The sequence below is a fragment of the Lathyrus oleraceus genome, chromosome 6 (genome assembly GCF_024323335.1).
Source record: "Lathyrus oleraceus cultivar Zhongwan6 chromosome 6, CAAS_Psat_ZW6_1.0, whole genome shotgun sequence".
NCBI classification, from domain to species: Eukaryota; Viridiplantae; Streptophyta; class Magnoliopsida; order Fabales; family Fabaceae; genus Lathyrus; species Lathyrus oleraceus.
The window spans coordinates 101,917,845-101,930,714 of NC_066584.1; the positions used below are offsets into that span (position 1 = coordinate 101,917,845).

General features: G+C 34.3%; 1 protein-coding gene across 2 annotated transcripts; it reads right to left on the reverse strand.

Moving 5' to 3' along the window:
- Nucleotides 1–3,562: 3,562 nt before the first annotated feature.
- Nucleotides 3,563–12,618, reverse strand: LOC127091247 (uncharacterized). Of its 2 annotated transcripts, none has more exons than XM_051029829.1 (15): nt 12,440–12,618; nt 11,711–11,822; nt 11,184–11,311; nt 10,935–11,088; nt 10,668–10,777; nt 10,396–10,479; nt 10,264–10,312; nt 9,675–9,766; nt 8,963–9,095; nt 8,744–8,814; nt 7,241–7,482; nt 6,215–7,159; nt 5,026–5,127; nt 3,999–4,906; nt 3,563–3,820 (listed from the first exon to the last, which is right to left on the reverse strand). In XM_051029829.1, the coding sequence occupies exons 2-14, from the start codon at nt 11,801–11,803 to the stop codon at nt 4,401–4,403; spliced, it is 2,709 nt and encodes a 902-aa protein (XP_050885786.1). In that variant the 5' UTR covers nt 11,804–11,822; nt 12,440–12,618; the 3' UTR covers nt 3,563–3,820; nt 3,999–4,400. The 2 variants fall into 2 exon arrangements, with proteins under 2 accessions (XP_050885786.1, XP_050885785.1); XM_051029828.1 differs by having other exon boundaries at nt 6,215–7,162.
- Between the last annotated feature and the right edge of the window lie 252 nt (nt 12,619–12,870).

The following is a 12,870-nucleotide window of genomic DNA, read 5'->3' on the forward strand; positions in this document are numbered from 1 at the left end:
GATCAAGTCTTGAACCTCAAAAAACTTGTTTGCGAAATCTCCCATATTTCCAAACCCCTTCGCTACAGATGAATTCGATCCACTTGACTTTGATGAAAACCCCCAAGAAACGATCCGTTCTTGATGGAAAACCTTCTAGTTTTTCAGAGAAATCCCTTTGTATCCCTCCAACTCAGCTTCGATTACAAATCCTACAGCTGAACGTTATCTCAAAGATCTCTTGATGCAATACATAATGATTATTATGTTTCAATGTGATTGGATGGGAAAAGATGATTGAGAAGATGATGAAGACAAAGTATCTTTCAGGTTTCTTGCTCACACAAAAAAAAAGCTCTCAAAACATTTTCATGTGTTATCTAAAAAGAATAATGTTTTACTACTTATAACAGAGTGAAAACAGAAAATAACAAAAAAAAAATAGTTGGATGAGTCGATACATCACCATATGAGTCGATACATGCTGAACCAAAATTGAATTTCAGAAACACAATTTAGACATGTATCAATATATCAACTCATGTGTCGATCCAAAACATCAAAATATGCAAAAATGATATTTTAATGATGCAAAAATCTTCTCAATTGTTATTTTAATGATATGTCATGCTAGAGATCTTTTTGAAATAATTTTCAACTACATTTCTATCACAAACTTTGACATCACTCAAAAAATCATAATATGGGATAGCACTCATAATTCGAATCATACAACACATATGATTCGAATCAAACAACTAAACACCTTAATTTAAGTGCTCTAACTTGCGATTCAAATAACACCTGATGAAACGACAAAACTAACTTGCTTGGCTCAAAATTAAGAAAAAATAATCATGAATCAACTCTCTAATATATTGAATAATTAGGGGTCTTAATGGTACAATGATAAATAACCGAAGCGAACATGATACAATTCAAATGTCAATGAACTACAAACATGTGAATATTTAAATAACTAGCAAATTACAAATACGAGAATAATCAAAAACGAACATACAAGTAAATTGACAAAAATATCAAAACTAAAAAAAATGATATCATATGATAACATGATTGCAATTTCATCCTTTCCTTTTTGATGTTTGGCAAAGATTTAATAAATGAACATATGTGGTCAGCATTGTGAGCAGTTTGAGATGGACCAAGTTTGGAAGATTTTAATAAATTTAGAAGGTATTGACAATCTTCTTTATTGATGGAATGTGAGCTATATGTGGATATGTTTAAACGAAGTTTCTTGTTCTCAACGGTTTCATCATGTGCAGTTGAGTTCTTAATTCTATACTCCGGGGAAAACCATGTTTGAAACAACAATTTTCAATTTTGTTGCGATGGCTACACATCATTGAATTATTGGGTTGACATTACCTTTGCTCCTGCCCTGATTGCTTGAATATTTGTCTTTGATTGGATTAGCTACAGGTATCAAGGATAGTGGAATCAATGGACGGTGTGTGAGGAGAAGGCTCTTGTTGGATAACCATGGAGTATGTCTTGGTGAAAGAGGGGAGTCGATCCATAAAAAGTATTTGGATACGGATATTGTTGTAATTTTCATTAAGGTCTTTGAGGAAGCATGTGATGTACTCCAAGTGTTTGAATTTTTTTATCGATGAACTCAAATAGCAAGAACATTTCATAAAGCATGTGCGTGAAGGAGTCAAGCATAGATATTCAAGCTCATCCCAAATGATTTTCAAATCAGTAAAGTAGATCGAGAGATTGTGATCATCTTGTTTGATAGAGTGAAATTCTTTGTGTAGGTTCGAGAATCGAAAGTGATTCCGTTTGGCTTATCTACCTTGCAAATCTCTCCCAAAAAAAATTGTATTGCCCAAAAAAATTGGTCTTTGAGCAATTTGGGGATTTCGATTTTTAGTGATCCAAAATAATATCATGTTGTTGTACCAATCAGACAATTCGAAGTTTGGATTGGTTGTAAAAAATTGAGGAAGAGAGTTATTGATGAAAACGAGTTTGTTCTTGACAATGTTTGTTTCATCAATTTGCTTCAATTATGGTAATCGAGTTCATTGAGTTGTGGTGCGGTGAGGATAGAACCTGACTTTTTGTCAGAGTGGAGATAAAGTTGTCTTTGAGAGTTGTGTGATGGGTCATAGATGATGGAAAGGTTGTTGGTGTCTGAGGATGAAGCTGAATCTAAATGTCTTTTATATGAGAAAATCAAAGACAAACGAAGAAGCAAGAATTTGGGATTGAAAAAATAGGATTTCCAGAAAAGAAGAAATTTCATATTTGATCAACTAATATCATACTACTCTGTGTTCAGAGCCAATTGAAGAATTGAAAGAAGAATTGATTTGAATGACTTTATTCGTTGTGTATTGAATCTTTCAAATGTGATAGTTAAGTACTTACAAGCTAACCAACTATAACAACCTAACTATTCCTGAATACAAGCTAACCAACTAAGGCATATCTGATAGCATTAGGCGAGTTAACTAAAGCATAACAGAGTTGCATAATGGTCTAATTTCTGAAAGAAAGCAAAACGCATGATATAAAGCACGTGATCAAGCTTTTTGAAGACTGTCGTGGCCATTGCACTTGGACCCATTCGAAATAAATTTAGTTCCTATGGTATCAACCATCAACCTCAATCAAATTGCAATCTTTAACCCAATTTAATTTATTTTTTTAAAACGCAAGCATCTTTGAAGGTAGGTTGTTTCGTCTTTACAGTAATATTTTATAATGTTCTATACACGTATGTAAATCTATTTAACAACAATACAGATTAAAACTGCTTACAAATTAATTTTATATGGCCTAAAAGTTGAAGAAAAATTTAGCATTACCCAAAAACCGTGTCTCGAACAAATGTAGCTAAGAATAGGGTTATTTTCTTTAGGGTTATTTTCTTTTGGGTTATTTTCCTTCTTAAACATTTATGGAAATTTTCTTGGGTTATTTTCCTTCTTAAACATGTATGGAAATTTTCTTTTCGTTAACTACACTTAGGAAGCGCTTAAGTAACCTATTCAGGTTCATTCACTGCCCTGCCCTGTAAATATTTCCTACTATAACTACTAGTAGGGATACTGAACAAAGAGAATGTCATTTTGCAGCTAGGTTGGAATGAAAACTTTTGTACTATACTTGAGTTAAAGAATTAAATTTTATTATTATACTAGAGTTTTATTACCGTCAAATCAATTGCTATGGGACTGAAACCCAAGAGAGGAGAAAAGGGTATGCCTCACGTTTCAATCCATGCTTCATAAACATACACTGGGGCACGGGAAAATGAATGACAGAAGAGACTAAATAACTTTAACAGTCTCGGGTTACTTGTAAAGAGGCAAAATGGCACACAGAATAAGAGCTGTTCTACGTCCACCTAGGCAGAGTTTGAAGAAACAGGTTGAGTGGAGTGGGAAATCTAAAAAAAGAGTGTGGCCCTAAAGTAAAATTTGTTTCATTGGATTATAACTTAATAGCAAGCATAGAATCGATAAATTTCACTGAGATTTGGTGCAAGCCTTGACTTACCAGATTTCAATGGATCCCTTCTTGTAATAGATAATACCACACTATATAGCAAAATTTTGGTACTTCTGTAAAACCAAAACCAACTTTGTACAAACTAAATAGTATTAAAGTCATATTTGTTGCATAAGGGAGTTCCAAATTCAAGATTAGTAACAGATTCTGAACAAACAATTTCAGGAGTGAAGAAAACGTCAAATCTAGATGACCTATTTCACCATTCATAGCATGAATTTCCCACCAGTAAGGCTTATAGCTCCTATTGTAGTTTCTTTTGTTAGATGACAAGTTTCTTTAACCGAGTTAACTGCATAGATAGAGTAGAGAACACGTTATATATTGAAACTGCTCAATATAAAAAGAAAACTTTAAGGTGCAAACCGTGCAATTTTAGAGCAGCAAGTTCAAATTGAAAGTGCTGGCTTCATCCTCTGATGTTAGCACACATGAAAATAAAAGATAGTCAAATTACTAACTTAACTCACCATAATAACCACAAAGGTCAGTTCTCCTGACATTTACCCCATAGAAAAAGTTGACATCATTTGTCGTCTGACAATCGTTGTACATAAACCCAGATTCCAGTGCCTTGCAATGAAGCTAAGCAAACAAGAGCGGGTAAAGATTGCCTTTGATCATCTGATTGCAGAATTGTGATAAGGAATTCAGGGTACTCAAGTTCCAAACAGATCTGAAACAAGTCTCAAGGTACAGCCAGACTGCCAGAGTAAACACAATTTCAGCCAAATATCGAAACTTTTAACATTTTGAGACATGTTTTCCACATACTGCCATCTGAGAGCCTATTAGTGCACTGAAGGGAAATTGAACTATAGTTGAGACGCAATCACCACCATGAATATTAGTTGATCAGTCAGCTCAGGTGCTTAAAACTTGATATTCTCATAACTGGGCATGAAATTGTTAAACGCCCCTATTTCATTATTCAACACTTCCGACATAGATAGGCCACTGAAATACATGGAATCACTCCAACTTCCACGCTGGTTATTTGAACCGGGAATATTACTACTGAACTGTTGAGAGCGCATTTGTTCAGAAAACGAAGGATTGTTAGATTGAAATTGATCAAGAAAACTTGAAGGAGTTCTATAAGCATCACTTTGAGGGGAAAACCTATTTCCAATATGATCTGTAAGTCTTAAATTCTGTGAAGCTATAGATTGTTGCATTATCAACTTAAGTCTAGCATCATCTTCATTAGGACTAAATTGTGGAAGGAAAGTTTGCCTCGGGTTAAAAGGTGCACTATTTAACCTCTCTTCCACTAGGCTCTTACTAGGGTCAAATACCATAGGATTATTGAATTCAGCATCTCCTATCCTTCCGATATTTACAGATGGAGGAGCATAGTGCGGTTGCAAATGTTCAACTGGAAAAGAAAAAAAATCATAAGAAATTTCTCCATAAGTAGAAGATGTAGCTGAAAAGCAGATATACACAGGAAAAAGTTAGTGAAGTAATTGTTGAGCCATGAAAAAAGAGTTATACCAGAACTATTACAACCCTGTTCTACTCTCCCGCGTGAAAACCCAGGAGGTATTCTGCCTGGCATTGAAAATCCAGGTGGACTTGAGGCATGAGCTTTTGCCACTGATAAAAGACGATGAATGAAAAAATCAGTTTGATCAAAGCTTAGGTCAACAGCGAAGAAATTAACAACAATGAAGAATATTGTGTTAAAAGGAGACCTGATATGTCAGAGTCAGGAGTAAATTATTATTTCAGATTTAGTCATGAACATTTCATGATACATACACCAAGGGACAACAAACTTATACTCCTACCAACTAAGTATTAAAGATACATACATTTATTAATATACTTGCTGAAAAACAAATATTGAACATCATATAGAAAATAATCAATAGCATGAATTGTGTCAAAAAAAAAAATCAATAGCATGAATTCAACACGGCATTTATGACTAAAAAATATTTTCCAATAGATAAATTAATCCAAATGTCCTTCATATTATAGCTGCAGTTTTTAATAGGCTGTAATTGTACAGCTGAGGTCCTTAATTGCCAAGTTTTAAAGTATAGCTCCTTAATTCAGAATCGCAATAACATTAATGTTTCTGCACAACACTTTTCTCTGACTGCAACATTGCCTGATTACAGTCAAAACCAAATAACTTACTCCAAAAAGACATCCAGAATATATTTAGATAGGAATAACAACAGCCAAAAAATAAAATAGAACTGCAGAAGAAAAATATAGCATCATACTTCCATTCACAAGCAAATAACAGAAATCCTATGGACAAATTTTTCTTACTAAATATATGGTAGCATCTGTGGGGATTAGAGAAGCACTAAATTCATGTTAAACCTAAAATTAACTTCATAGCTACTTAATGAGCCAGTGAATCAACTATTAAACAAAGCCATTATCTATGTAGGCATGTTAAGTGCTCAAATTACCATGTTTCTCCATTAATTGACAAGTGAACGCGAAAGGTAAAGGTGAGAAGAGATTTGCAGGATCTTTATGAAGGCAAAAGGAAAAGGAGGTGCAAATATAATAAATTGAACAAGCAGGGAAACTGACATCAAGATCTATGCATGTAAATCCATAAAGTAGAAGACACTATGAGAGAAAACATGAATGGAAAGAAAACTATATCCTCCACACTCATAAAGATGAATACTCAAGTATTTTATTGATTAATACTCACTGGAAAATTTAGTGGGCACCAATGATGGACTTCCATCAAATTTATCTGATAGTACAGAACTGCTTGTTGTGAAAGCGTATGGTTTTTTTACAGCGAACATATCTTTGTTTGTGTTATAACCACCAGATGAATAATTCCCTTTAGGATCATGTTCGGTAATCCCAAATGATTGCTGCAAAACAGATGTCTTATTCAAGGAATCATCTTGTCTGGCAAAGGAAAACCTGGACTGATTCTTGTCTTGGATTTTCCGCAAAGCAGGTGCTTTGAAGGATGTATATGGTTCATCAGTTTCATCCAACAACTTAACTAGTGAATCTTCCCATGCATCTAGTTCCAAAGACAAAATGTTAGATATAATGTTGTTTTCTCCAATGTCTGAAGTAACCTTGTTATCAACATCTAAACCAGTGTCCTCTCTCTCCACAATCTTCTCAAATCCTGCCCCCAAGGGTTCAGTAAAAGTTTCAGAAGGTTTCCTTAAATGATTCTGGTTACAAATTTGATTTTGATGCTTCAGTTCATGGTTCGATTGGTTTGGATTCTGAGGATACTGAGGTGAATGATGCCCGGATGCTAAATTGTTAGTGCCTTTGCAGAACTGTTGTTGATCAAAGTCTTTATTTAGCATATCATCCACAATTATATCTTCCCAAAAAGCTGGTGTGGTTGAATGATCTTTACAATATTCACCATCTTGAGGAAAATGCTTCCCTAGAGAGGAATTGATTGAGTTAGGAGAAAAAAGTAACTTGTCTGAATCCCGAGTGAAATATGAATCTTTAAGATTACTGTTGATGTTAACAGATGATAACTCAGAACATAAGCCATGCACATCCCGATTGGAAACTGCCTTGTTAGTATTCAAATTGTGAGGTCTGCCAGTCTCCAGGAAGCTTGTACTCGTGGAGGGTGCAGCCTTATCTTGATCAAGGCCTATGAAAGCTGCTGAAGAAGTTCTACAGTTAGACAATATAATGCCAGAAAGTTTCTTCACAGTAACCTCATTGATAACATTTGACTTACATGTTTGAGAATTTCCGCCAATGTGATGTTTGTTCAATGCTGAAGGTACAATTACACTATTGGAATGCACATTATTTTCATCTTCTCCCGATTCTTTCGTATCAAGAATAGACCTTTCAGTGCAAGCAACCCCCAGCATAAGGGCTTGGGGGCCATTAGACGCTTCAATCTTTTTCTTGGCCAGATTACTAGAACACGATGAACTAGTATCCTGCGGAAGACTGCCAGATACACACCTAGCCCTAGCAGAATAAACCTAATAAGTCAGCATTCACACTACAAAAAAATAATGCTATTAGTGGATTATGTCAGTTCATTGAGACTAGCTAAACTAGCATAGAATATGGCTGACGGTGTTACAGCCTGTGGCAGAAGCATATGCGGTTATAATAAAAAATATTACACTGTATTTTGTTAAAGAAAAATTGTAGAATATAATATAACAAAATAAATTATGGAGGAAATAAAAGAGAGCAGCTAAACAAGGAAGACAGTCATGAAATAGAAGACAGAAAAATGAAAATATGATGAATATTATGTTCGCAGAACAGAATCTTAGAAACACAATTTACAAAACAAAACAAAACAAAACATAAAATAGAGCACATATCTAGAACACAATAAAATAAAACAAGAAAAAATAGGGAACTGCTAGGCAAAGAAGACAAAGTCATAGAGATAGAAGCTCCACAAAAAAATATATAAAAAGAGGATGAACACAATGCTTGAAGAACAAAATCTTTGAAACTCAAACTTAACAAAATAAAGAAATAGGGAGGAAGAAGTAGAGAAAACTTGGAAAAAGGGGAATACAGAACAGAAAGGGAGGAAGAAAAACACAGCTTGCCCATGCCAGATGTAAAACCTATATAGTTGAGAAATCAGAAGTCATTGGAGATGGGCTGTTCACGGGAGATGTACCGCTCACCGGAGATGGGCAAATGAAAAATGATAGAAGCATGGATGAGAGATGACAGAGACTCACAGGTGAGAGATAGTGGAAACATTGATATGGAGTGTCAAAAGGGTTTTAATTAGGGTTTAAAAACTGGCAGAGTCTGTTTTGCTCATATACCCCTATTTTGTTGATTTCAGCACCTTTAATGACATACTCCCTCCAGTGTCATATATAAGCAACTTTACAAAAAAGCTCACCCTTTAAGAAAAATGTATAGATGCATTTAAGTCTTACACTCTTTCTAATTTTACCACTACTTTTTGCTTTAGAAATCATTAAAAACTTAGAAATGTGAAAAAAGTAGGGGTATATTTGAAATAATGACATTGAATGTAATAAATACGGGTGACTTTTGCTTATATTTAAGACCCATTGAATTATATTTTTTTGTTGCTTATATTTAAGACCCATTGAATTTTATTTTTTTGTTGCTTATATATGAGACCAGATGGAGTATATGTATGTGCCCTGCCACAAAAATCACAGCTGGACTGCCATGCAAAACTAATTAATGCGAGAATACCACACAATCATAAATTAATTACCAAGAGTTTGCTGCAGGAAGTGCTGTTGAATTGGCAGCTCCATTGCTTGAACAGGATCCTGTAATCTGGATCTAAATTTTCATGATGGATAACATACAAGTGAGTTTAATAAAAATGTTAGTTCACTGCCTAAAAACCAACAAAACAGAAGAAAATTGAAGTATCATATCACCCATAATAAACAAGTTTACGGCAAAAGTGATGTTCTTTAATACTTACATCTAAAGGACTTTTGGACACTACTTTGGTGGCTGATGGCATGTGTCTAGGTTCATCTGGTGGTGGAGGTAAAACACTCCCAGAACGGCGATGCAAATTATTTGTAGCACCAATGATTTGTAGGACTCTACTCCTTTAACATCCAAATATACAAAAGGAAAACTACTATCAAAAATATAACTCTCAAACATAAAAAAAAACAAAGAATAGCATAGTCAAAAACAATAATATGTCTAACTAGGAGGAGAATGCAATCCTAAACAAGTAAAAACATGTCATACAGGAGGAAAGTAAAAGTACTATTGAACCAGGACACACTGCCTGTTTGAAATATTTGTGGAAATTATGGAGAAACCTAAATGACTATGTTATGCAAGGTGTAGGATTTTTTTACTATATGAAAATTAAGCAATCAGCCAGCAGAGGGTTTAGTACCTGTTTGACAGATTTGTGGAAATTATGGAGAAACCTAAACGACTATGTCATGCAAGAAGTGGGATTTTTATACTATATGAAAAATGAAAGCGACCAACCAGCAGAGGGCCTAAGACCAGAGAAGTAAAAATACATTGATGTGCAAGCATTAAGATTTGAACTCCCAAATGAATACACAGTATGGTTAAAAGACAACCAGATGAGCCTTATATAAGCCAGGCAGCAAATTCAAAAGTTTAAATTGGAGAGATAGTGTACATGAGTGAACCAATCATACCTTGCAAATGCTAATACTAATTCATCCTTGGTAAAGCTATCTTCGTGAGCACCATGATCATGTAGATATAAGCATTCTCTATTGTTGCAAGGCTGGACCGGCAAGATAATTTATATAGTATGTGAGGAAACCACTTATTACTAAGGTCTATATTAGGATACAGCAGAAAGGAAATCATGGAGAATTGAATAATTAACGAAGAAGATTGCATGGGAGACAACCAAGGTACACTTAGTAACTTCCGTAAGGAAATAACTGAGTGATTTGGGCAACAAAATAAAAGGGAATATGGGGGCCTAAATGAGTTAGGGGGGAGAAAAAGGCAGGAAAGGAGTAGTCCTACAAGTCAGTAAAGGAGTGTGAACAGTTTCTTAACTACCCTGTGTTATCTATTCAGTTTTAGTCTTTAACACTCTTGTAAATATACTGTTCCTGTACTGCTGCCTAACTAATACCAGAATTATTTCAGGAATAATACAGTAGATTTATCAATTGTACAAAGTTTGATCCAGTTTCTAACGTAGTATCATAAAACTGTAATCATGTGTGATTAAACAATCATAAGTTCAGCTTAGAGTGTCTATTTTACCACATTTCTGAGCCATGCATGGCAATACTTTGTGGTTCCAAAACAAGCCCTGCAAATAAAAATAATCACCAATCATCACAAGATCATGAAAGCCTCACAAATCACAACTCAACCAAAATGGTATATCCTTACCTCAATGGTCTACCTTCTAATACAAAAAAATGAACTGATTGAATGCATCGAACTGCTTCAGATTCTTTTGAGTAAGTTATATACCTAAAGATACGAAATTTTAATTCAATGAATACAAAACAGCTATAGGAACAAACTGCAAGCTCCAGCCTTCAAAAGTAACATCATAATTACATATAGAAAATAACTACATAAACAAAGGGGAGACTCTAACTTTTTACTTGAACAACACTATGGCAGTTGCTGCTTTAGAGATATTCATAACAACTTACACACAACAGCTGTTGTTTGCAGAATGTTGAATAATGCCTGTTGCTGTACGAGATATTGACACCTTCAAAACCTTGCCATACCTTCCAAAGTACTCCCTACGCTGAAGCAACTGGTATAATCCAAGAAAGATGTTATCAATTGAAAGAAAAAAGTGGTTAAGATGATCTACAATTTAAAATACACAAACTAATATGGACTGTGCCTGCCACACTCGACAAAATTGCATCTAGAAATAGTTAGAGACAGAACAGCAATGAAAAACTCACATCTTCATCTGCAAGGTTAAGAGGCAGTCCAATTATGTACACAAGGTTGCGCTGAATGACTCTAACATCAGTAAGATGTTTCCTTCCATCCGATGATTTAGGCTTTACCTTCTGTAGTTTTTTTTTATGCTGTGAATTCATTTCGGCAACCAATCTGGTAAAGCAAGAAAGGCATATCAGTCTTACCTAGCAATAGCATAATAATAAACATTTAATATAAAAATAAGAAATTCCAATCATAACTCAAACCTTCGACAGTTAGCTGCCATTGCCACAATGCGTTCTTTGTCATAAGCTGAACGGCAGGCAGGACAACGGCCCTCAGTTTCATCCTTCTGTGCCATTTCCATTATATGATGCCAACACCACACACATATCTGTGAAAAGATATGTTTGTAAATAATGAACAGGTTTTTCTTGTTTATAACCAATCTGGTAAAACAAGAATTAACAAATATTGAACTTTTTTGCTTTTCTTGTTTATAAATAATGAAGATTTGTAGTCAAATAGGGTTTTTCCAGTCTTAAAAAACAAAAATAGTTTTCTATAAGAAAATGCAATATGTATTCACTGAAATGCAAAGTACCTGACAATTTTAATTCTAACTTTTTTTTTCATAGCACAAGCTTGATTGAGGCATATCGGTAATACATATTAATTTGAAGAATCATAAAACAAGAATGCTCAACCAAAATATTTAGGTATCACGAATAAGAAAATAGAAGAGTTATATGCAAATAAATTCATATTCCTTAGGTAAATAAACTAACTAAACCTCATAGCCGCATTTGCATGGTTTCAGATGCTGATCAGTCAGGTCCATCTCCTCAGTGCAAATCGGACATGATTTTCCTCCTTTGTCACCCATGGTTGTCCAGGATATTCAGCTACACAAAAAATAATGAAATATTAAATAAAACACTAAAAGAAGTGAGAGAAAAAACTCAACCACAAATGACAAACCAACTCAGAATGTACCATTACAAGTGGAGCTCAGTGGTAAAAAGTACATAAACATTTAGCTAATAAATAAGTACAGGCGCTGATATGATTTTCATTTCTATGTGAAAACTACATCCTTCTTCATGTTCAAACCATGCTTAAAAATGACGGTTACGGCATAACATTTGCAACAAAAAAAATCAACTAACTTAGCTTCAACAATCGATTAAAAACACTAAATAAATAAAAACCCTAGGAGAAATGAACGTTCCTTTCACTCTAACAACATTTACAAAAAAACGGAAAAATCAAGTTTAGACGAACGCAAAATAATCAGTGATAATCATATCAGGTTCAAATCACGAAAAGCATAACAAAAACGTAGATTACATTACGGTTAACTGAAAGGTAAACTAGGCATGAAGTACAAAACGAAGTTCAACCGAAAATCGAAAAGCGTAACCCTAAGAAACGAAGGAAAAAGCGAAATGTTAAGTTTAGATTGAATGATGAATTGAAAAGAGGGATGAATGAGAGTTAGGGTTTAGAGCGAAGAGCTTACGGTGAGAGCAGAGAAGAGAGAGCAGAGGCAGAGCAATGTGTGAGTGAAGTGAGTGAGAGAAAGAGAGAGAAAGAGAGAGTGAAGGATAAAGCACGATAATAGAAGAGAACGATAACGAGAGACGGAAAACATGTACTCGTTATTGTATTTTGTACGTGAAAATTCCCGTGTTGGGAAAAGGCTTTTTTACCTTTATCGGTTACAAATTTTGTACTATAGCTTAAAATAATCGATTAATTCAGTTTTTGGGGACAAACGCAACCTTATGGAAGTTTTTTTATTTTACGGAAAACTTATTAGCAACTCATTCTTGGTTCAATTTTATGCGGAGAAATTTGTGTAACTACATATTTTAGTTTGAGGACAAAAATGAATTTTGAATGAATTAGTTTTATTTGAAAATGAATTAAATGCGAAATAAATTATATGAT

Bases quoted from the DNA above. Each gene is read 5' to 3' on its own strand.
- LOC127091247 (XM_051029828.1), bottom strand. From the start codon at position 11,803: ATGGGTGACAAAGGAGGAAAATCATGTCCGATTTGCACTGAGGAGATG. The intron at 7,483-8,743 runs GTAATTAATTTA...TTATTCTGCTAG, and splicing joins CTTCCTGCAGCAAACTCTTG to GGCTAGGTGTGTATCTGGCA. The intron at 7,163-7,240 runs GTAAGTCAAATG...GAACTTCTTCAG, and splicing joins TGGCGGAAATTCTCAAACAT to CAGCTTTCATAGGCCTTGAT.